The sequence below is a fragment of the Protopterus annectens genome, chromosome 7.part0 (genome assembly GCF_019279795.1).
Source record: "Protopterus annectens isolate FY-2018-M chromosome 7.part0, PAN1.0, whole genome shotgun sequence".
Lineage (NCBI taxonomy): Eukaryota > Metazoa > Chordata > Ceratodontiformes > Protopteridae > Protopterus > Protopterus annectens.
Genome location: NC_056739.1, coordinates 1,702,968,639 through 1,702,991,138, shown reverse-complemented (window position 1 = coordinate 1,702,991,138; position 22,500 = coordinate 1,702,968,639). Strand labels below are relative to the sequence as shown.

Here is a 22,500-nt window from a genome sequence, read left to right as displayed (position 1 = left end):
TATATATATATATATATATATATATATATATATATATATATATATATATACATATATAAAAATGTATATATGCATTGCAAAGATTAAGTTGTACCAGGAAAAGTTTACATTTATACAAGAACAGTAGTTACATTTATACATTCTAAGACTTTACAGAGGCTGACCAATGGTCATGTCAGTGGCAATAAAAATCCAGTAATAACCAAGTAAACCCAATGTGTTGAAAAGCAAATAAGCTCAATGAATATCTGTGGCTGAATTCTTCTATTTTTGGGAGACTTAATCAATTCTAAGAGGTCCAGGATCGAAGTATGGGATGCCTATGAAGTATAATTTCCTTGTAAAACCTGTTATTTAATTATAATTTTCTGTATTCACCCTATCAGTTGATCTGCATTCAGGCATTCTGTAGTGAGTAGCATCTTATCCTTCCTAAATCCTTCTGTGTCTGGATCCCCCATCTATCTAGCATTTTTTATTTGTCTTTGTTTACCAGGAGAGTCCGACTGGGTAATACCCATTTTCAACGGAGGTCCAGAGAGAAAAGCTCCATTTGCTTACATTGCAGTATACAAAGTTCCAGTTAAACACAGAGTAGTTAAATTTATACACAAACAGTAGTTAACAGTTATACATTCTAAGATTTTACAGAGGTAGAAGTTCCTAAAGAGAAAGCCCACATGCAACTTAGTTGATTGTACAGCAGCAGTGATGTGTAAAAGTCATTTTGCCATTTCAGTGAAAGGTTGGTCTTCCTCAAGATTTCCATGTCACTCAGGTAAGTGCATTTTAATGTTGCCTGTGTCTTTCAGGTTTTGCGAGCTGCGTTCATGTAGTTCAAACTGGGAAGCACAATGACTAGAATTGCTGTGGCTACAGGCAGATATTAAGCAAGGATGCTACACTCAGTTCTGAATTATATCATACTGGACCTACCAGAGACAAAAATATTTCAGCATTTAGCCACTGCAAAAGACCTCTTTGGAAATAAGCTGTTATGGTGAGTAAATATAAAAATGCAAATATCCATTATGTTAGAGTAGCTACACCTCAACCAGTCAATTATCCAAGCTGCTCTTCCAGTCCTAGATAACCCCAGGAAACTGACCACCAATTTTGTAACGGAATTTCCATCCAAAAGTCCCTACTGCATTATCCCTTTCTGCAGCTCTCTTTGATTATCTTGCAAAGAGAAGATGCCATAGCTGCGAGATTATTGCACACCTCATCTTAATACTTTCTTAGCTCTTTGTCTTCTTTGATAGATTTCTTCATTTCATTTTGTATACAGTGTTAAAATACCTCTTGGCTTTCATTACCCCTTTAACACACACTCTCTCTCTTTATATATATATATATATATATATATATATATATATATATATATATATATATATATATATATATATATATATATATATATATATATATATATATATATATATATATATATATATATATATATATATATATATATATATATATATATATATTATATTACACCCTTTCTTCTAAAATATTTAAGATGCTACTTCTCACATGCCCCTGTTGAAAACATCATTTACTGATGTTAAAGAAGAGTTAAAATGAGAATTTTCCTAACCGTTTGTACTTATTGATTTTAAAACAGTGTAAGAAACTTCTGTGTGGAAGATTTTCAATCCATATATATCTAGTTAATGACTGTATATTAATCCGATCAGATAATGGTAGCAGAAGTAGCGAACTTAAACTCGTCCCAAGTCAAAAAAATAATAAAAAATATATAATATGTAATATATCATTTGAATTATTGTACAGATTTAAGTATTCGAAAGTAACTTAGGATGAGTTTAGGTTTGCTACTTCTGTTACCATCATCTGATCTGATTAATATACAGTGATTAACTAGATATATATGGATTGAAAATCTTCCACACAGAAAAGTTTCTTACACTGTTTTGTTTTTGAACCCACTATACTTGTTTAGTGGGTTGTTTGAGACTTCGGGGATACCACTGTGATTGCTTGGGTTTTGACTTATTGATTTTATATATGATTGGCACTGTATTATATATTCTGTAGCATGTGTATTTTACTGTAGTGAAGCTTTTCTCCAGTGGTTTATACAGTAAACGGACTTTGATGGTTGGATGTTCGTGGTCAGCAAAATAACATTTGAGAATTCTGTCGTGGTTTGATCTCTGCCTCTGATAGGATGATTTACAGATAAAGAATTCATCCAAAAAGAGCCAGGTGACTGTGAAACAAACTTAGAAAAGGATTTGAAAAGAAAAGGGTATTATGGGTCACCATACTAATATCAGTTAATGAATCCATTTCTGTACTTCACTAAACAGGATTATGGAAATGCACGGTAAAAAAATGTAACCCTTTCTGGCTTTATTTATTCTTTACCTTGTTCTTGTGTGAATGTCTCTTGCAAGATACTGGTCAAACTTTTTGACTTGTGTGTATGTATAACAAAGTGCATTGTACTTGCGTGCATCACCTTGCCGTTTCACTTTCTTCTTATCCTAGGCTTTGTGGCAGTGGTAAATAAAGCAATGAGTGCCAAGTTTGGAAACCTCGTTTCTTCAGCAGAACATCTTCTTTCAGAACTACCGTGGCCAAATGACTTTGAAAAGGACCAGTTCTTGAAGCCTGATTTCACCTCCTTGGATATATTGACGTTTTCAGGAAGTGGAATCCCTGTGGGCATTAACATTCCTAACTGTAAGTAAGGCCAGTATTTAAAGGGGTGACTTCTGAAACAGCAGAAGATATGATGGGTGGTATCTTTTAAAAATATTTGACCAAAGTTAAAATCATGGACCAACTTATGAAAAAAAATCTGAAATTATGGTTCAGTGAGTCTTCAGTTGTTCAAATTTTTCTGTATGTGTTTCTTTCAAAATTTAATGGTGAAGGTAGTTGTAGATCATTTGCTGGATCACTTAAGAATTCTGATTTTTTGATGAACCCAGTGATGTATACATAAAACAGTTTGTCTTAGTTTTAGACCACTGCCAAAAGGGCAAGAAGTAATGGCCTCACAGTTGTAATGCTTGGCGGCCACAGTGGTGCAGCAAGTTAGTATTGTTGCCTCACAGCAGGGGTTTCACCAGTTTTATTCTTGGCTGTGGTGCCTTCTCTGCGGAGTCTGCATGTCCTCCCATGCAGCTGCATAGATTTCATCCAGGTGCTCCAGTTTCCTCCCACATTCTAAAGACATGCATTAGCTGGATTGGATGCTGTAAATTAGGTGTGTGTGTGTGTGTGTGTGTGTGAGTATGTGAGTGTGTGCGCGAGTGTGTGCGCGAGTGTGTGCGCGAGTGTGTGTGCGTGCGATAGGCAAGTCTTGACTGTGGTTTTCTGAGGACTGTAATCTGGGCCCATTCCAGTCATCTAGAGATGGGCAAGTATTTTTTCTAAAGTATGTTAAAGACCTAAAACTGAGATGTGGGTAACACCAGAGAAAATGCCAAAACCTTCTTAACATTTTAGATTTATTCATTTGTGGTCTTTGGAAAATGTTATAGGTTAACATAGACAAATATTCTGCCATTATATTGTATCACTTTAAAAATGTTTTACTGTCTGGGAGTTACTTTATCAGATGTTTAGAGGCACAGTAGAATTATGGTGTTTTACTAAATGATGTACTGATTATGAACGCCTATATTGAAGATCTTTGTAACACTTTCATCTGAATTATATGTAATACAAAACTGAAGGAGTTTAGTTGTCACATTGCTTGAATATAACTTTGAGCTGTGTGTGAAGCATTATCTGGTCTTCCTATATAAGGAACGCGATTAGCAAGAACAGGTTTTACTAAAGGATAACCACGGAGAGGATTACGGGTTTGCAAGTTAAAGACAAGTTAAATAGGCTGAGGCTTTGCCTTGTGTTATAGAAGAATCATAGATAATTTGATATGATGCACATAAGGCTTTGAAATGTGATTAGCTGATGGAATGAACAGGACAACAGACTGTATTAAGGTTGAAAACATGGAACAATGAATGAAACAAAGTAAATATCTCTTTTCAAAAGAAAGGTGAAGGGGTGTTGGCATACTGAAAGGTAGATTACCTCTAAAACACTTCGTATTTGTTCAGGTAAGTATCTAGTCGAACTGAAATATAATTTGCTGATCATGTGCCAGTTACATTATAGTAGATTATTCTTCACAACAAACCTCTACAATGGGGATACAGCTGAGATCTCCTCTGTGAAGGCCCTGTCATGCCAGTTATTCTGCAATCTTAACCTGCTGTACCTAAGGGGCATGCACAGATGTGCTCTAGTGTTCCACTGTACTAGGAGAGTGTACACAGCCTTATACACCCCAACTGTATGTGTACTAGTGTCCCACTGTGCTAGAAGAGGGTACCAGACTTATACTCCCCAATGTTATGTGCACTGGTGTCCCACTGTACTAGGAGGGGGATACACAGCCTTATAATCCCCAGTTTTATGTGCTGCAGTGTCCCACTGAACCAGGAGAAGGTACACAGCCTTATACTCCCCAGCTCCCAATTGTATGAAACTCTTGCAGCTCTGAATTCTTCTTAACATGAATCATTGGAAGGTTCCTTTGTTCAGTGCCTAGGAAGTGAAAAAAAAACTTCCAATTTTCCTTTTTGTCATCAGATCACATACGAAGAGCTACATAAGAACTCTAAAGCTGTGCAGGCATTCCATCAGTACTGCGTTTTCAACCCTGCTATGTCTGTGTCTGTACCTATAGGCTGGCAATGACTGAGTGCATCCAGAGTAGAGAGAATGACCAAATGACCACTCTCATGATCCAAAGCAGTAGCCAGGAAGGTTCGGGATAAGGGAGTAAGAGGTCAGTTCTCTGCCTAACTGCGCATCACTTTTCAAGTTGGCTGCTTTTGTGATGGCTTTTAAATCATGTCTGGTGATGAGTTTTTATTCCAATAGAAAGCCACAGTCTCTTACGTGTAGATATGGCTGTGAAAGAGATCATAGAGAGGCCACCAGTATGATTCATTCAAGCACTTCCATTCCTGGAGGTTCATACTTACACAGGTGACCATATAAAGCCCCAGCCTAACACCCCTGGGGGGAGTATAGCTACTAGATTTGTCTGTCCTGTTGCTATGGGGTTTACTTTTACACCCATGCAGTTATCAGGGTTTAACTTTAAAGTGTTCAGACATTTATTCAGAATGTTTTTTAAGATGGCAGGATTTGATATAAATATTAGCAAACTTTGAAGAAATTCAGAATACTGAGGACTTTTTTAAAACTGACAGAAATTATAATATAAAATATTTAAAGATGATCTCTGTCTCTCTCTCGCTCTCTCTCTGTCTTACAAAATACTCTAAATTGACTTTTTTTTGTCCTCCCCTTTTACCCAGAAGTAGTTCTTCACCTAATTTTGTGAAGAGTGCTGCAATGTAATGAAAAGCACCATGAAAAATAAAGAAATTCTAAAGCTTTGCACTATATTACACAAGTATGGATATTATCTCTTCTTTTGAAATTCCACTTTCTGGGCTTCTGGCACTGGGAGCATAGTGTACTCAGATAGTCACATTCATTTTCCCGTATTTGACGATGTCCTTCCATATCACTTTTGCACTATTCTTCACTAAAGGGATTCCCTGCCTTGGGTAAACCAACTTCTGTTCAGTATACCAACACTTTAGGGTTTTATAGACACCGTACATCACACGTATGCTCCCTGTTGAAGGCATAGGGCATAAAGGTGATTTACGGATGTACATAACTCAGAATTTCTTTGCCGCCAGTCCAGACACCATCATTGATCATCGGTCTGAATGCTCCTACTTTTCTGGTTACTGAGCCATGTTTCAGACAAGTGCCCTGTTGGAAGAAAAGGTAAGCAGAAACACTTTTTTCAGTGTTGTGGGTTTGCACCTTTTTCAGTGTTGTGGGTTTACATGTCATCCTGGAAGGGAACAGGTCAGTGTGGGAGGCAGATTCCCCATAAGGATCATCATGAGCAGTGTCTCTTCTGTTTGGGTGCTTTTCACGACCATATGAAGGGTTCTATCTGCCAAGCATTTGTTCCTTACACCCTATGTAGTCATCTGTCCTCATTGTCCAGTTACCTGGAGAACCAACGTCTTAAGTTGTTGGCAAAGGGTGTTGTGGCAGAATCTTCCCACCCCAAAGGTCAGCCGCTTGCCAAGAAAATGGCCAAAAGAATCTGGTCTGAATCAGCTGCTGTCCCACCTCCCGTGGACATATCTGACTCTGGTGAAAGCCCAGAGGATTAACCAGTTGTTACATTGGATTCCTCTGCCGCGACCATATCAGAGGTCGGCATGGATTCAGCTTCTCCCAAGTCCTTCAAGGCTCTGCAGACGTCTTTTCTTGATGTTGAGAGGGAACCTTTGCTGATCATTTCAGAGGGTCCGAGGGGGATTCTGCAGATACAGGAGGAGATTCCTACTACTTTTGTTGAATGTAGGCAAAGGTCTGAACTCCCTGGAGTGTTCTGGAAAACATCCTCCAAAAGAAAAAAACAAGCTAGTTTCCCCTGCCCCAAAGTTCCCCAGCGTGAATGGCAGCATTTTACCCAGGGATTATTAAATGCAGTGATGGCCTTGAAGCTTCCCCAAGGAGTTTTTTGTGCCTGCTGCCCCTTGGTTCTCTACCACACTCAAAAGGCTCAGAGCTGGACTGCACTGATGACTTGGATTTTGGAAAAGAATTTTTGGCATATTCCTCTCGGATCCCTTCTCCCTTGGATTATGGTTCTGAGGAGGAAGACTCTGTTAGTCCGGACCCTCCCTTTGAAGAACTGTTCTTTGGGGACAGTATTTCTCGTATGATGGACTTTTTTAAAATGGGATTGTTCTCCAGTTTCTGACATTAAAAATAGGTATGATCTCCTCTAGATGGAGTCCCCTAAGCTCTCTGCTGTCCCTCCTGTCTTGGCTACCCTTTTGGATGCCTTTTCAGCAGCTTCTGTGGCACCGGATTCTCAACCTCCAGCCCCTAAGAAGACTGACAGATTTTATAAAGTGCCCAAGGAGTATAGGTTTCTCTACAAATGTCCCTCTGCTGACCCTTCTGCAGAGTCTGGCTCTTCTGACAAACCCTCTAAGTTTTTGCCTTCTACTAAACTTCTTCCTTCATACAAGGAGAGTAGAGTTATGGAATTGCTGGGTAAGGAGGTATATACTGCTGCCGCTTTGGACTTTTGTGCTATTAACTACCAGTCTTATAAGACCAGGTATACTTTAGCGCTTCTCGAACCAGCAGGTCAGCCTCCAAGCTTAACAGATCTTAAGAGAGTTTTATTTTTCTTACTCTCCAGATTCAGTGTTTCTATATTCTATACGCTCATGGGTACCCTGTGCATGAAGATAGGTCCGAAGATCGTTGCTGGGTCTTGGGTTAGCAGCTTTTTGCAGTCTTCCAACACAAGTGTTTTATCCCAGCACCTGGAAGCTCCTATGATCAGAGCAGTACCCAAGGCTTTCCCTTCCGTGTATCTTGTACTGATACCACCAAACCAATTTTGATGTGTCCGAATAGCTTTAAGCTAATCGAACCAGCAGGTCAAGCTCAGAGCTTAACATAGATCTTAAGATTCTCCTGTACAATCAAAGAAAAAAAAAATGACATGGCGATTGCACAGTAAAGGAGAATCTTATTTGAAGGAGAACCAAGAGTCACCATGTCATTTTTCTTTGAATTGTACAGGAGAATCTTTCTTTTGCAGCATTTTGAAAAATAAAAATCTGTTAAAATTTATGTTGAGCTCGGAGCTAGACCTGCTGGTTCAATTAGCTTAAAGCTATTTGGACATGCATCTAAATTGGTTTGGTGGTATCATTACAAGATGCACGCAAGGGAGAACCTTGGGGTACTGCTCTGCTCATAGGAGCTTCCAGGTGCTAGGACAAAAAATTAGTGTTGGACTTGGAGGGACCACAAGAAGCTGCTGATACCAGGACCCAGCAACAGATCTTCAGACCTATCTTCATGCACAGGGTACCCACCAGTGTATAGAACATAAAAACACTGAATTTGGTGAAAAATTAAAATCTCTTAAGGTCTGTTGAGCTCAGAGCTCATCCTGCTGGTTCAGTTAGCTTAAAGCTATTTGGACACATATATAAACAGACTTCCACTTCTCAGAAACCTTGTTTTCAATACAAGCCAGGTTCTATCTGTTTGCTTCCCCCTTTTCTGAACTAGGTTCCTGTATCTCTTCGTCTTTCCCTGTCCCTTCCCAGTTTAAGGATCACTCAAGATGGATCTTTAGAAAAGGGTCGGAGCAAACTACATAGAAAATGGGAATTGTGGAACAATATATACAGAGAAGTAACAAGTTTAAGAGGCAGGATTTGAATGAGCCATTTAATGCTTAACTGGCAATGACTGGCTAGATTATAAGTGATGTATAATGTTTGCATCTACAGTTGTTTCAATGTTGTCTGTGAGGTATAATCTTTGCAGCTAAAGTGGTATCAGTGTTTTGTTTTTCATTTATATAAATGTAAGATTGCCTATGTCATACGTGATCATTTAATAAAGATGTTTATTGAAAAAAAAGACTCTTGGGCTGTTCATCGTGCGTACAGCTGCAGTCATAACAGATGGGTTATCCTGCCGTCAGGCGGGTCCTCGGTTGGCCGAATTCCAAAGTCTAGGTCCGGCGTCTGTTGTCGTCGCTTCTTCCCTGATGTCAGTGCGGCAGAGGTATAAAAGAGGCAGCCAACGCCATTTTCTTCAGTCTTTCTTGCCGCGCGGTGCCCGAAGCAGAAGCAGTTTGCAAGTGCCGGTCGGCCAGCTCCTGAGATTTACGAAAGTATTTCAGCCGAAGTCTTCTTGAAAGCTAAGTACCCCGTTGGGGAAACTTTCCTTGCCTCAGACCGATGTCAGACAAAGTTAATAATTGCATTTCATGTGGGAAGCAAATACCGCATAAGGATTTCCACTCTTTCTGTATACCTTGCTTAGGCCCAGACCACGACGTCTCGGCCTGCCGTTTTTGTGCTAGATTCAACAAACGCACTATTAAGTGTTGGGCGGAGTTCGCCCTTCACTTTTTTGGCAAAAAATGTAATTATATTATGTCGTCGGATACTCCGACTCTAGTTTTGAGCAAAAAACGCAAAGATAAGGACCGACATACGAGGTCCGCACCACCTACTGAAACCATGCTAAGGCCGACTACCGGTTCTCCGGTACTCAGCGCGGTGCCTACGCAGCCCCTGAGTACCAATGACAATGCATTACCGGTGTCTTCAGTACCCGAGGTCGCAGGCTCCTCGGCCCCCATTCCTACTACAGATACTGACGCCACTCCTGGCGGAGAAACTCAGTATTTAGACAGGCCTGCCATTTCCTCAAGGGGTCTTCAGGCCTTCCTCCTTCTCTAGTAAAGCCTTCACTAAATCTAAAACAGCCATGAAAACCAAAAAACAAGTTCCTCAGACCCCCTCTCAAGGCACCATGCCTAAAAAACAGATGCTTAAAATGGCTGAGGATTTGATTACTCTTATCGGGAGTTCTCAACCCCCCCCCTGACAAAAAGGGCCAGATTAGAGGAAAACTACCCATCCTCAGATCAAGCTTCTATTACCTCAGAACTATCTGAGGACCAGAATTATGCCTATTCTCCATTCGAAGACTCTGATGCAGAGGAGTCTATTCCCTCGGTCTCCCCCCTGAGGACTTCTCCTTTGGGGAAACCCTGCATACATTGAGGGAACACTTTCACTGGGAAGGCCAAGATTACTCAGATTCCAAGAAAAGGCTCAGGGAATTTCTTCTGCTCCCCCAGCATAGGCCTCTGGCTATCCCTCCTGTTTTAGATATATTGGATGATGTGTACACAGAAGCCAGCCTTAATCCTGATTCTTTGCCTCCAGCTCCTGTTAAACCAGACAGGTATTACCGGGTTCCTGATTCTCTCCAGTTCATATATAAAAGCCATACTGCTGACCCAGAAACTATTTCACAGGGTCCCAAGGGAATTAAGGCCTCTACTGCTAAAAACCCATTACCTTCAGAGAGATTCCAGAGCTTTAGAAAGGTGGGGGGGGAAAGGTGTACACCTCGGCCACTTTAACCATGAGGGCATTAAACTGTCCGTTCCATATGTTAAAGTATCAACAGTTTTTGATATCTCAGCTAAAAAGCAATATGACACAACCAGAACAACCAGATTTAAAAGAGTTGCAGGATTTGTTGCATGGTGCAGAGCAAGTGGGTAAACATACCTTGCAGTGTGGTTTTGATGCTTTAGAGGCCTCATGTAGAGCTGCTGTTACGGGGTCTGTTATACGTAGGCATGCTTGGCTCAAAGAGCAAACCTTACCAGATTATGTCAAAGCTAAATTATTAGATGCACCTCTTCAAAAAGATGTATTGTTTGGTGTTAAAGCTGAGGAGGTGCTAAAGAAAATGGAGGAAAAAGCGAAATCAATGCAAACAGTGAAAGATTTCCTGCAGGTACAGCCTCCACGTTTCAGCAGAAACTGGCCTTCAAAAAATTGGTCCTTTCCAGCCACGGACAGACCTCAAAGGGGCAGATACAGGCGTCCAAGGGGTAGAGGGCAACCTCAAGGATCTTTCAGAGCCAGACAGTGGCAAGCACCAACCCCAAGAGGTGGAGAATATAGATCACAGTCTCTTAGAAAACAGACACAATGACTTCCCCCTACACCTGCCAAGCAAAGCTTTAATGGTAGCACCTTTGGGCGGAAAACTGTTATTATTCTCAAAAAATTGGCATATTGTTACAAAAGACAAATGGATTCTGGACATTATAGACAGAGGCTACAGGTTCCACTTTCACACCCTTCCAAAAATGAGAGGCATGCCAAACCTGCCACAAAATCAAAGGGCAGAGGCACAAAAACAAATTTCAGCTCTCATGGACATGAAAGCAATTCAAGAGGTACCTGCAAAAGAACAAGGTCAAGGGTTTTATTCCAGACTATTTCTGGTACCAAGGAAAGACAAAGATTTGAGACCTATCTTAGACCTATCCATCCTAAACACATTTCTACAGGTGCCAAAATTCAAGATGCTCACATTACAGCAGCTTCTTCCCATTCTGGGCAAGGAGTCTTGGCTGGTAACATTGGACCTCAAGGAGGCATACCTGCATGTCCCTATCAGACAAGATTGCAGAAGATAACTCAGATTTCTTGCAGGTTCAACCCATTACCAATTCTCTGCATTGCCCTTTGGCTTATCTACTGCGCCCAGAGTGTTTACGAAATGCCTGGCATCAGTAATCGCCTTCTGCAGACTACAAAGGATACAAATCTACCCATATCTGGACGACTGCCTGATCCAAGCAGACAGCAAGGACATACTACTGCAGCACCTGGCGTTTGTAATAAAACTGTTGAACTTCCTGGGATACACAGTCAACAAGAAGAAATCAAAACTAATACCCTCTCAACAAATAATTTTCCTGGGTGCCAGCTTGGATACAACCACCCAGATGGCCTACCTCATGCCAGACAAGCAAGGGCAACTGTCTCAATACTTCAGAAAAATGGCAACGTACACCAGGCTAACTGCAAGGAAAGTCCTGCAGGCTCTGGGATTCATGGCATCTTGCATCCTACTAATCCCATGTGCAAAGCTGCATATGAGGAAACTTCAATGGTACCTAAAAAACTTATGGTCTCAACACAGCCACAGCTTGGAAGCAATTATACCACTCATTCCATGCCTTCAAAAGGAATTTATGTGGTGGGCTCAAGCTTGCCAAAAGAAACACAGGTCTTCCTTTCTGTGTACCTCAAGCAACTCAAATCATCACAACAGATGCCTCAGACTACGCCTGGGGAGCACACGTGACAGATCAGTGCATTCAGGGAAAATGGACCCGAAAAGAGAAGCACCTTCACATCAACCAAAAGGAAATGCTAGCCGTGCAAAAGGCTTTTATGACCTTCAAAGACCTACTGCATCCAGGCCAGCTATTGATAAAGACAGACAACACCATAGTGATGTGGTACATAAACAAACAGGGGGGAACTCATTCATACCGCATGTGCAGACAAGCCATGACCCTATGGAACACAGCACTGGAATTGCAAATTCAACTACAGGCACAATTCCTGCCAGGGAAGGAAAACACACTGGCAGACAACCTAAGCAGAAATATGACAGATCCACACGAATGGAAGTTGCACCCTCAAGTTTTCACAAAGATAACTCAGGCATGGGGACAGCCAGACATAGATCTCTTTGCTACCCACGGAAATTGCCAGTTGAAAAATTTTTGTTCAAGGACCTATCATCCACAGGCCTGGAAAGTGGACGCACTTTCCTTCAATTGGGCAACATTGACCGTCTATGCCTTCCCGCCTCTTCCTCTGCTGCCCAAAGTTCTATTAAAAGCCAGAGCAGAGAGGCCGAAAATGATTCTCATTGCTCCAGACTGGCCAAGACAATACTGGTATCCGCTCCTGAAGAGCCCGACACATTCCCCACCATGGATCCTACCTCTAGTCCCTCTTCTGTTGTCCCAGCACAACTACAAAACTCTTCACAGCCATCTCAAAACTCTAAATCTAGCTGCATGGAGAATTCCTTGATTTCCCAACAGTTTCTCCTCTCCAAGGAGGTGCAGGATGTCATCTTGGAGGCCAGAAGACCTTCTAATAGAAAGGCCTACTCTGCCAAATGGAAATGATTTTGTGCCTGGAATCAAAAGAAGGGACGGAATCCTTGGGTAATAAATATACCTCACATTTTACAGTACCTAGCGGAGATGTTAAACAATGGACTTTCCTTCTCCTCCATCAAGATTCACGCTTCAGCCATTTCTGCACAATACAACACAGATCCTCCTTTATTCTCTCATCCTCTCTTAAGGCAGTTCCTCAGAGGGGCAAAGAATATAAAACCCCCAAGGAAACCACCAGTCCCTGCTTGGGACTGCAACTTCGTATTGGAAAAGCTGACCCTTCCTCCCTTCGAGCCAGCTTCTTCATCAGAGTTGCAGTACTTGTCATGGAAAACAGCCTTTCTTCTGGCTATCACCTCAGCTCGCAGGGTTTCGGAGCTACAGGCCCTCATGGTTGTGCAACCATTCATCATTTTCCATCAGGACAGAGTTTCCTTACAAACCAACCCTACCTTTATGCCAAAGGTAGTATCCAGTGTAGCTTTGAATCAGACTATCCACTTTACCTACCTTTTATCCTAATCCACAAAACAAAGGGGAAAGACTACTACATTCCTTGGACATTCACAGACAGCTTTGTTATTATTTGGACAGGACAAAGCCATTCAGGAAATCTGAGCAACTCTGTGTCCTATGCTGCAGGTGCTCAAGGAAAGGCTATTTCCAAACAGACAGTTTCAAAATGGATAGCCCACTGCATATGCTTTTGTTACTCATTTCATGGAAAAACTGTGCCTGCATGCATCAGATCCCACTCCACCAGAGCCACAGCTACCTCTGCAGCCTTCCTCAGGGGGGTCCCTACCAAGGACATTTTGGAAGCAGCCACCTGGAGTTTAGTGCACACTTTCTCCAAGCATTATCACCTCCCACTATACTCTAAATCTAGAGCGGGCTTTGCCACAGCAGTCCTGCAGGGCATCCTAGCCCCTCCTAGTTCCACTTAGTGCCTACCACCCTTACTTAGCTTTGGGATTCTACCCATCTGTTATGACTGCAGCTGTATGCACGATGAACATAGTACAGTTTTGTACCTACCATAAATGTAGATGTTCGAGTGCTCATACAGCTGCAGTCCAGGTTTCCCTCCCTCCATCCCCTCTTAGAACAGGCCTTATGACAAACACTTTTCATATAACCTTTTTGGGGTATTCTTTTATGGTGTATTTGCTTGCAACTACTGTTTTTGATTTATCAACATTGCTTTTTTGCATAACATTATGTTTGCCTTCCTTCTGGGGGCACCTGACATCTGGGGCAAGAAAAACTGAAGAAAATGGTGTCGGCTGCCTCTTTTATACCCCTGCCGCACTGACGTCCGGGAAGAAGCGACGACAACCGACGTTGGACCTAGACTTTGGAATTCGGCCGACCGAGGACCCACCTGATGGCAGGATAACCCATCTGTTATGACTGCAGCTGTATGAGCACTCGAACATCTACATTTATGGTAGGTACAAAACTGTACTTTTTGTCTGTCCTCCATCAGGGATACTTTTGGTGTAGAAATCCCTTCCTTCTTTTCTGGGCATCCGTCAAGAACAGCTTCCTTTCTTCACAGAACTACTTCAGAGCCTTCTGGCTCAAGGCACCATTCAAGCTGTGCCCCCTTCCCAAGAGGGGAGGGGGGTTTATTCCAGAATGTTTCTAGTTCCCAAGAAGAAAGGCACATGGAGACCCATTCTGAACCTCTCTCAACTCAACACCTTTCTGAAGAGCCCTTCCTTTTGGATGTTGTCCCTTCAGACCCTATTTCCTTTACTCCTTCTCCAGATTTTCCTGTTATCTCTGGATCTCAAGGATGCTTATCTTTACATCCCAATTCATCCCCCTTTTCAAGAAGTTTTTTGCGTTTCTCTGTTCCTTCCATTTTCAGTTCTTTGCTTTGCCATTTGGTCTTTGTAGTGCTGCAAGGATTTTCACCAAATGCCTCGTTCCTGTGATTGCTTTTTGCAGGATGATGGGGGTTCAGATCTTTCCTTATCTGGATGGTCTACTCATTCAGGCTTCTTCCCCAAGACCATGTTTCAGCACCTCCGCTATACTATTCGTCTTAAAAAGCCTGAGATTTACATTAAACTTCCAGAAATCAGTCCTTTTTTTCCCCTCAGGATCATGTGTTTTTCTCTTGCAGGCTCCAGACCATTCCTATGCTGGCTTACCTGCCTCCTCACAGTGCTTTTTCTCTATTCACCTTTTTTTCAGTCCCTTCTTCCTCTGGTTTCATTTACAGCCAGGGAGTTTCTAAGAGAACTAGGACTCATGGCTTCCACCATTCCTATGCTACCTCTTGCCAGGCTTCTCATGAGAAAACTGCAGTGGTTCTTAAATTCAGTTTGATTCTAACACTGTCATCCTCTTAATTTTATAGTCCTCTTCTTCCATGCCTCAGTCTTGAGCTTCATTGGTGGATTAATCAGCTGTCTCCCAACCTGGAACTTCCTTTTCAGCACACAGTTCCCTCTCTGTTATTTTTTCAGATGCCTCAGACATTGGGGGGGGGGGGTCCTTTTTCACTCTCCTTAAGATCTACGGTCTCTGACCCCTCATCAGAAGTTAGACCATGTCAGTATCAGTGGATGCCCTGTCCTTTTCTTGGAAGGGGATGTTTCTATATGCCTTCCCTCCCCTACCTCCGATTCCGACAGCCCTGCTCAAGATAGAGCAGGATGCCCCAAAATCTTGTTGTTGACTCCCTTTTAGCCCAGACAGCATTGATTCCCTCTTCTGCACCTAGCCAAGGACAAGCCACACGTTACCTCACAGGGTGGACCTTCTCACACAAGACAAAGGGGTGTCTCATCCATCCTCGCTTGTTCACTCTTCAGCTGACATTATGGGTGATAGGGTTTTGATCTCTTTTAGGCACATTTTTGCTTAGGGCTCTGCAGGAGGTCAGGAAACCTGCTACCAGGAAATCCTGTTGTAAAAATAGAGATTTTCTGTTTGGAGCCTTGCTTGTAACCAGGATCCACTTTCTGTGGAGGGTCCCTCTGGTTCTCTCTCATTTGTGTGAATTGCTACATGCTGGGTTAGCATAAGCTTCTGTTAAAGCTCATCTTTCAGCTATTTCTGCTCATCTGCTTTTAACTCCTCCTCCTCTGGCATCTAGACTTGAGGTCAAGCAACTTCTTAAAGGTGTCCTTCATATCATCCCTCCCAGGAAGCCTATTCCACCTTCCTGGAGCCTTAATTTTGTTCTTGAAAATTGACTCAGGCTCCTTTTGAGCCTGCAGTTTCATCTTACGTACGACATTGTACATGGAAGACTGTTGTTTGGCTCTTATTTCAGCAGAGTATCTGAACCCCAGGCTCTTATGGCTGTTCTCCTTTTTTTTAGTTTTTCATAGGGACAAGATGCGTCTTCATACTAATCCTTCTTTTATGCCCAAGATGGTTAATGAATTGTCTCTTAATCTGCCCTTTATTCCTTCTTCGCAGTCTGCTAGTGAGAAGGTTCTTCCCACCTTGGATTTGTACAGACAGCTCAGATGTTATTTGGATAAGACTAAGGACATTCACAAGTCTGAGCAACTTTTTTGTTTCCTTTCATCCCAGATCTCTGAGTTTGGCTGCTTCTAAGCAAACCATTTCTTCATGGATCTCTAAGGCCATTTCATTTTGTTACTCCTTTCATGGGAAGAGCCTTTCTGGGTCTGTAATGGCACATTCTACCAGGGCCATGACTTCCTCTAGTGCCTTTTTCAAAGGATTAGATGCCAAATACATCCTTGAGACTGCTACTTAGACCTCTGACCATACATTTTACTAAGCATTACAAATTGGATGTTGTTGCTAGAGCCAGAGATGGTTTTGCCAGAGCTATCCTGCACGGGTTTCTTGAGGACTCTTCTGGGCCTTTCTCCTACCTAGTGTCCTCTCTAGCTTTTGTTCCTTTAGTGAAGAATACTACAATGATTGTATGTCAGAATATAGTAAATTTGAATAAAATCGTACCATAACTGTAGATATCCTTCTCTTCACTGTTGCAGTATTTGCTCCCTCCCTCTTCTGCTCTGATCTTTTCCTTTTTCTTCTGGATGCACATGTTCTTCTACTTCTTAGGACTGTTTCTCCTGGGGCTGTTCAGTTCTGAGGTATGTACATCCATACATTACGTTTATGCCCTGCGACTTGAGCAGGAAGCAAACGTATGACGCACAATGTTTATAAAATCCCAAGGCTTTGATATACTGGCCGGACGTTGGACTACCCAAGGCAAGGAATCCCTTTAGTGAAGAATGCTTCAACAGAGAAGAGATGGAAAACTACTGTTAAGATTTTATACAACTGTACGCACTTAGTTTGAGTATCAGGGTGGCTGCTTTCCTTGTCATGTGCTTCCTGAAGAATATCCCTCACATTCTCGCATTTAGCCTGTTACATGGCTTTGGGCATCTGTCCATTCAACAGAAAAGTGGTTGCCTACTTATCTGCTATTTTGTGGAAAATGTAATGGGTGTTCTGCAGCTTTTTACTTCCAACAGCCTGGTTAACCTGTGCTTTTGCCAACAATGTCATTGTTGCATCTTTTTGTTCCATCATTTTCTTCAGTTCCCTACAAACTAAATAGTTTGTCAGATTTTAGCAGTGTTGTCATAGCAACACAGTCTGCACTTTCATTCATATTTAGTGTACAACTGAGTAACATCAGTACTGCTGTCTTGAAAGTAAATGGAAAGCACCATTAACAAGAAGCCTGTGTTGGTGACATCCACACTTTATGCCATCATCTTATCCATTTCAGCAACAGTAACATCTCTTGCTGGAGGATACCCTGCCAACACTTGGATTGCCTGAAGTTCTGCACATTCATCTGGCTGAATTTTATCCAAAACAACTTTATACTTTTTCTGAGCAAAGTAAGCCTGTTTAAGAAGACATATCTCAACTTCCTTTTTTGAACTAGATGGCTTTATCTTCTGAGTCTCTTATGTGTGACTGACGGTTACTAATTAATTATGAAATTTTCACATCAAGTAACTCGTTCATTTCACCCTACTGAGCTCTTTTGCAGACAAACTTATTGAGTGCATGATTTGTCAATTGTCTTATATGAACTCCCTGTGCCTTTTCCCCAAGGCAGGCCTCTGAGGTTGAGGTTAGAAGTGGGATACTGTACTCCCTTTGTGTCTTCCCAGGCCAAGTCCAGCTCACTAATAAATCTTGAGGTGATTCTGCAGGTATTTGTGTGTCTTCTGAGCTTTTGGTAACCTTGCCAGCACTGGACTTTGAGAGCATTTTCATTGACTGTAAGGTGAAGAAACCAGGCTTAATTCTTGAATATTGTTTGATGTCAGCATAAGGCTGTTTAGTGGCCTTTAATCCGCTAACTGCACCTACTAAGCAATTTCTCAAACTTTAAGGTTTTTTTGGCATCCCTGAATATACTTCTGTGGTTTTCTCACTTTTCTAATGAGAAGGATGTTGATCATCCTGTTGGGTTTTAGTAGACAGTGGTATTCTGTGATGTTCATCGTGTTTCACTGTTGCAGTCATCACTGTGGGGTTCTCCCTGCCGGCAGGCAGTCCTCAGTCGGCCAGAATCCCAAAGTCTGGGTCCGGCGTCGGCTGTTCAGCTATGCTTCCTGACGTCAGCGTGCCAGGAGTACAAAGCTGCCAGCCGACGCCATGTTCTCCAGTCTTTCTTGCCGTGCGGTGTAAGCAGTTCGCAAGTGCCGGTCGGCAGACTCCTGATATTTTCTCGTGCTTCAGTCCGAAAACTTACTTCTACTCAAAGCTAAGTACCCTGTTGGGGAAACTTTTTTCTTGCTCCAGTCCGATGTCAGAAAAAGTTAATAATTGTATTTCTTGTGGGAAGCAAATACCTCGTAAGGATTTCCATTCTTACTGTATTCCTTGTTTAGGCCCTGACCACGACGTAGCTAGTTGTCGGTTTTGTGCTAGATTTAACCAAAGTGCGATTAAGCGAAGGTACGATTTTGCTTTTCACTACTTCGGTAGGCGATTTAATTATAAAATGTCGTCGGACACTCTTCCGACTACCGGAGTTCACAAACTATGCAAGGATAAGGACAGGCCTCCGAGGTCCAAATCAGACGACATTTTACAAGCAGAGCCAGCTTCTGGTTCGGCCGTCGTCAGTGAGGCGCTTTCGCAGCCCCTGTCGTCGGCCATTTCAGAACAGATTGCCAAAACAGACTCCCACGAGGAGCCAATTAGGCCTTTGAGTACTTCAGCTGCAGGACCTTCGGACAATGCTCCCTCAGATGGGTCTGGAGCCGCTGTGCAGGTACCGGCTTCCGAGGGGGTTTTCAGGCCTACACAGCTTCTAATAAAGGCAAAGCAAAGGACAAAGACTCCTTCAAAATCTAAGACACCAGCCCAGGCCTCTTCTGATCATGGACCCAAGTCACAAAAACAGCTACTTAAAATGGCGGAAGACTTACTAACCATGATTAGGGGTTCACATCCCCCTCCAGACAAAAGGCCAAGGCAGGAATTGGATTATGATTCTTCTGATCAGGCATCTATTTCTTCAGTGTCTTCCTCTGACCAGGATTATTCTTTCCCTCCTTATGAGGATTCTGATGCTGAGGAATCCATTCCTTCAGCCTCTCCCCCTGAGGATTTCTCATTTGGGGAAACTTTACATGAAATGGGGGAGCATTTTCACTGGGAAGGACAGGAGTACTCGGAATCTAAGAAAAGACTTGGGGATTTTCTTCTTCTTCCTCAACATAGACCCCTGGCTATTCCTCCTATTTTGGATATTGTGGATGATGCTTTTTCTGAGGCTAATTTAACTCCTGACTCTTTTCCTCCAGCCCCTGCTAAGCCCGACAGATATTACAGGGTCCCTGATTCACACCAGTTCCTATACAAGAATCCTACTGCTGATCCTGAAACCATTTCTCAGGGTCCTAAGGGGGTTAAGGCTGCTTCTGCTAAAAACCCTATTCCGACAGATAAGGATTCAAGAGCTTTGGAGAGATAGGGTAAAAAAGTGTACACTTCTGCAACTTTATCTATTAGGGCTTTAAACTGTCAATTTCGTATGCTAAAATATCAGCAATTTCTATTGTCTGTTATGAAACAAAAGCTAGCTACCATTTCTGCATGTGCAGATAATAAGGAATTACATGATTTGATACATGCCACTGAACAAGTGGGGAAGCATGGTTTACACTGTGGTTTTGATGCCTTGGAGGCTTCTTGCAGGGCGGCTGCCTCTGGCACAGTCATTAGAAGGCATGCTTGGTTAAAGGAACAAAACTTACCTGATCAAGTGAAAGCAAAGTTACTGGATGCTCCTGTTCAGCATAATGTTTTGTTTGGGTCTAAGGCTGAAGAGGTGATAAAGAAAATGGAGGATAAGGCAAAATCCATGCAAACGGTTAAGGAATTCTTACAAGTACAAGATTTAGTAGGAATTGGCCAACAAAAAATTGGTCCTTTCCCAATTCGGACAGGCCTCAGAGGGGTAGATATAGGTGCTCCAGAGGGAGGCCCCAAGCACAGACCTCATACAGACCAAGACAGTGGACCTCAGTCTTATAGAAAACAGGCTCAATGACTCCCCCTGCTGGGCTACAGGAACTTCTCTCCTGGAAGCCCCTCTCGGAGGAAAACTCTGTCTGTTTCAACTAAATTGGACTTGCATAACCCAAGACAAGTGGGTTCTGGATGTAGTTTCAAGAGGTTACAAATTCCACTTTCATACCTTTCCAAGACCAAACGGATGGCCAGACCTACCAAAACACCAATGGTCAGAGGCCTAAACCAGGTGGAAGCCCTCATGGCTATAAGGGCCATAGAAATTGTTCCACATTCAGAATTGGGGCAAGGCTTTTACTCAAGGCTCTTTCTAGTTCCCAGAAAGCAAAATTCATGGAGACCCATCCTGGATCTGTTAGTCCTAAACACTTTCCTGGAGATACCAAAATTCAAGATACTTACTCTGCAGCAGCTCCTGCCAATGTTGAGCAAAAATGCATGGATGGTAACATTGGATTTAAAGGAGGCTTACTTACACATACCTATCAGACAGGAGTGCAGAAAATACCTCCGGTTCAAGGCCGGCTCGAATCATTACCAATTCTCTGCGTTGCCCTTTGGATTGTCTACTGCGCCCAGGGTCGTCACCAAATGCCTGGCACCAGTAGTAGCTTATTGCAGACTCAAGGGAATTCAAATTTACTCTTATCTGGACGACTGTCTTATTCAAGCAGTCAGCAAGGATGTCTTACTCCAGCATCTAGAATTTGTACAGAATCTTCTCAGGTACCTGGGATTCACTGTCAACATAGTCAAATTTGACACCCTCACAACAGATAACTTTTCTGGGTGCTCTTCTAAACACAACAACCCAGATGGCATTCCTGACGTCCAAAAAACAACTACAGCTGGCTTCAACTTTCAAACGCTTGGCGTCACTAACTCAGCTGACTGCAAGGAAATTCCTGCAGGCATTGGGTTACATGGCCTCCTGCATCCTTCTCATACCATATGCAAGGCTACATATGAGAAAAATACAGTGGTACCTAAAAAGTGTATGGTCCCAGCATTGCCACAGTCTGGACACACAGATTTCCATCCTGCCTTGTCTACAAAAGGAATTCCTTTGGTGGACCAAGGCATGTCTTCACAACAAAGGGAAAGCCTTCTGCCTGTCGCCAGCTAGCCAGGTGTTAACCACGGACGCCTCAGATTATGCATGGGGAGCCCACTTGCAGTAAAAAGGTCTGCAAGGGTTTTGGACAGAGGATCAGAAGCACCTGCATATCAACTTAAAAGAGATGTTAGCTGTTCAGAACGCTCTCTTAGCATTCAGGGATCTTCTACAACCAGGAACTCCTGATACGGACAGGCAACACCACAGTCATGTGGTACATAAACAAGCAAGGGGGTTCACACTCCTACCCCCTTTGCAGACTGGCCATGATGTTATGGAACACAGCTCTAGCTTGCAAAGTGGATCTACAAGCCCAGTTCCTGCCAGGGAAACAAAATATTCTGGCAGACAGCCTGAGCAGGAACCTGTCAGACCCACACGAATGGATGCTGAACACCCAAATATTCAAGATGATTACAGAAGCCTGGGGCTGCCCGGACATAGATCTATTTGCATCCCCCCTCAACCACCAGTTACAGATTTTTTGCACAAGGACATTCCACAAATTAGCATGGAAAGTGGATGCACCATTATTCAGTTGGAGAAACCTCTCGGGGTATGCCTTCCCGCCACTACCTCTTCCTCCACGGGTGTTATTAAAGATCAAGCAGGACAAGCCTAAGATGATGATTTTGCTGGCCCCAAACTGGCCTCGACAATTCTGGTGCCCAACACTGATGAATCTTTCCCAGGAGTCCCCTTGGGTTTTACCTCAGACTACAAATCTTTTGTCCTAACACCAGGGCCAGGTTCTGCACTCTCGGGTCAAAACTCACAGCCTAGCAAATTCAGGATCTATGATTAATTCTTTCCTTCCCAAAAAGGTCATGGATGCTATTTTAGAAGCCAGTTGCCCTAGCACTAGAAAATTATATGCAGGAAAATGGAAAAGATTTTACACCTGGATGCAGGCTCAGGATTCGGATCCTCTTACTCCTAATATTCCTCTGAGTTTACTATACCTGACAGATATGTTACATAAGGGTCTATCCTTCTCTTCCATAAAGAAGCTATCTCTGCTCATTATAATACAGATCCTCCAGTCTTTTCCCATCCACTTCTGAAACAATTTCTCAGAGGAGCAAAGAATTTAAGGCCCCCTAGAACACCACCCATTCCTACCTGGGACCTCAACTATGTTCTGGAAAAACTCACTCTACCTCCTTTTGAGCCTGCTGCCACATCTGATATCAAGTTTTTGTCATGGAAG

The 22,500-nt window shown here is 42.6% G+C and overlaps 1 protein-coding gene across 1 annotated transcript in view; it reads left to right on the top strand.

Annotated features, from left to right (window-relative positions):
* Nucleotides 1–22,500, top strand: part of DPP3 (dipeptidyl peptidase 3) — a gene marked incomplete in the record, with an annotated part of 784,135 nt that overhangs the window by 473,142 nt on the left and 288,493 nt on the right. The window contains 1 exon segment of the mRNA XM_044078218.1: nucleotides 2,521–2,715. Within this exon segment, the coding sequence (XP_043934153.1) occupies nucleotides 2,521–2,715 (195 nt within the window).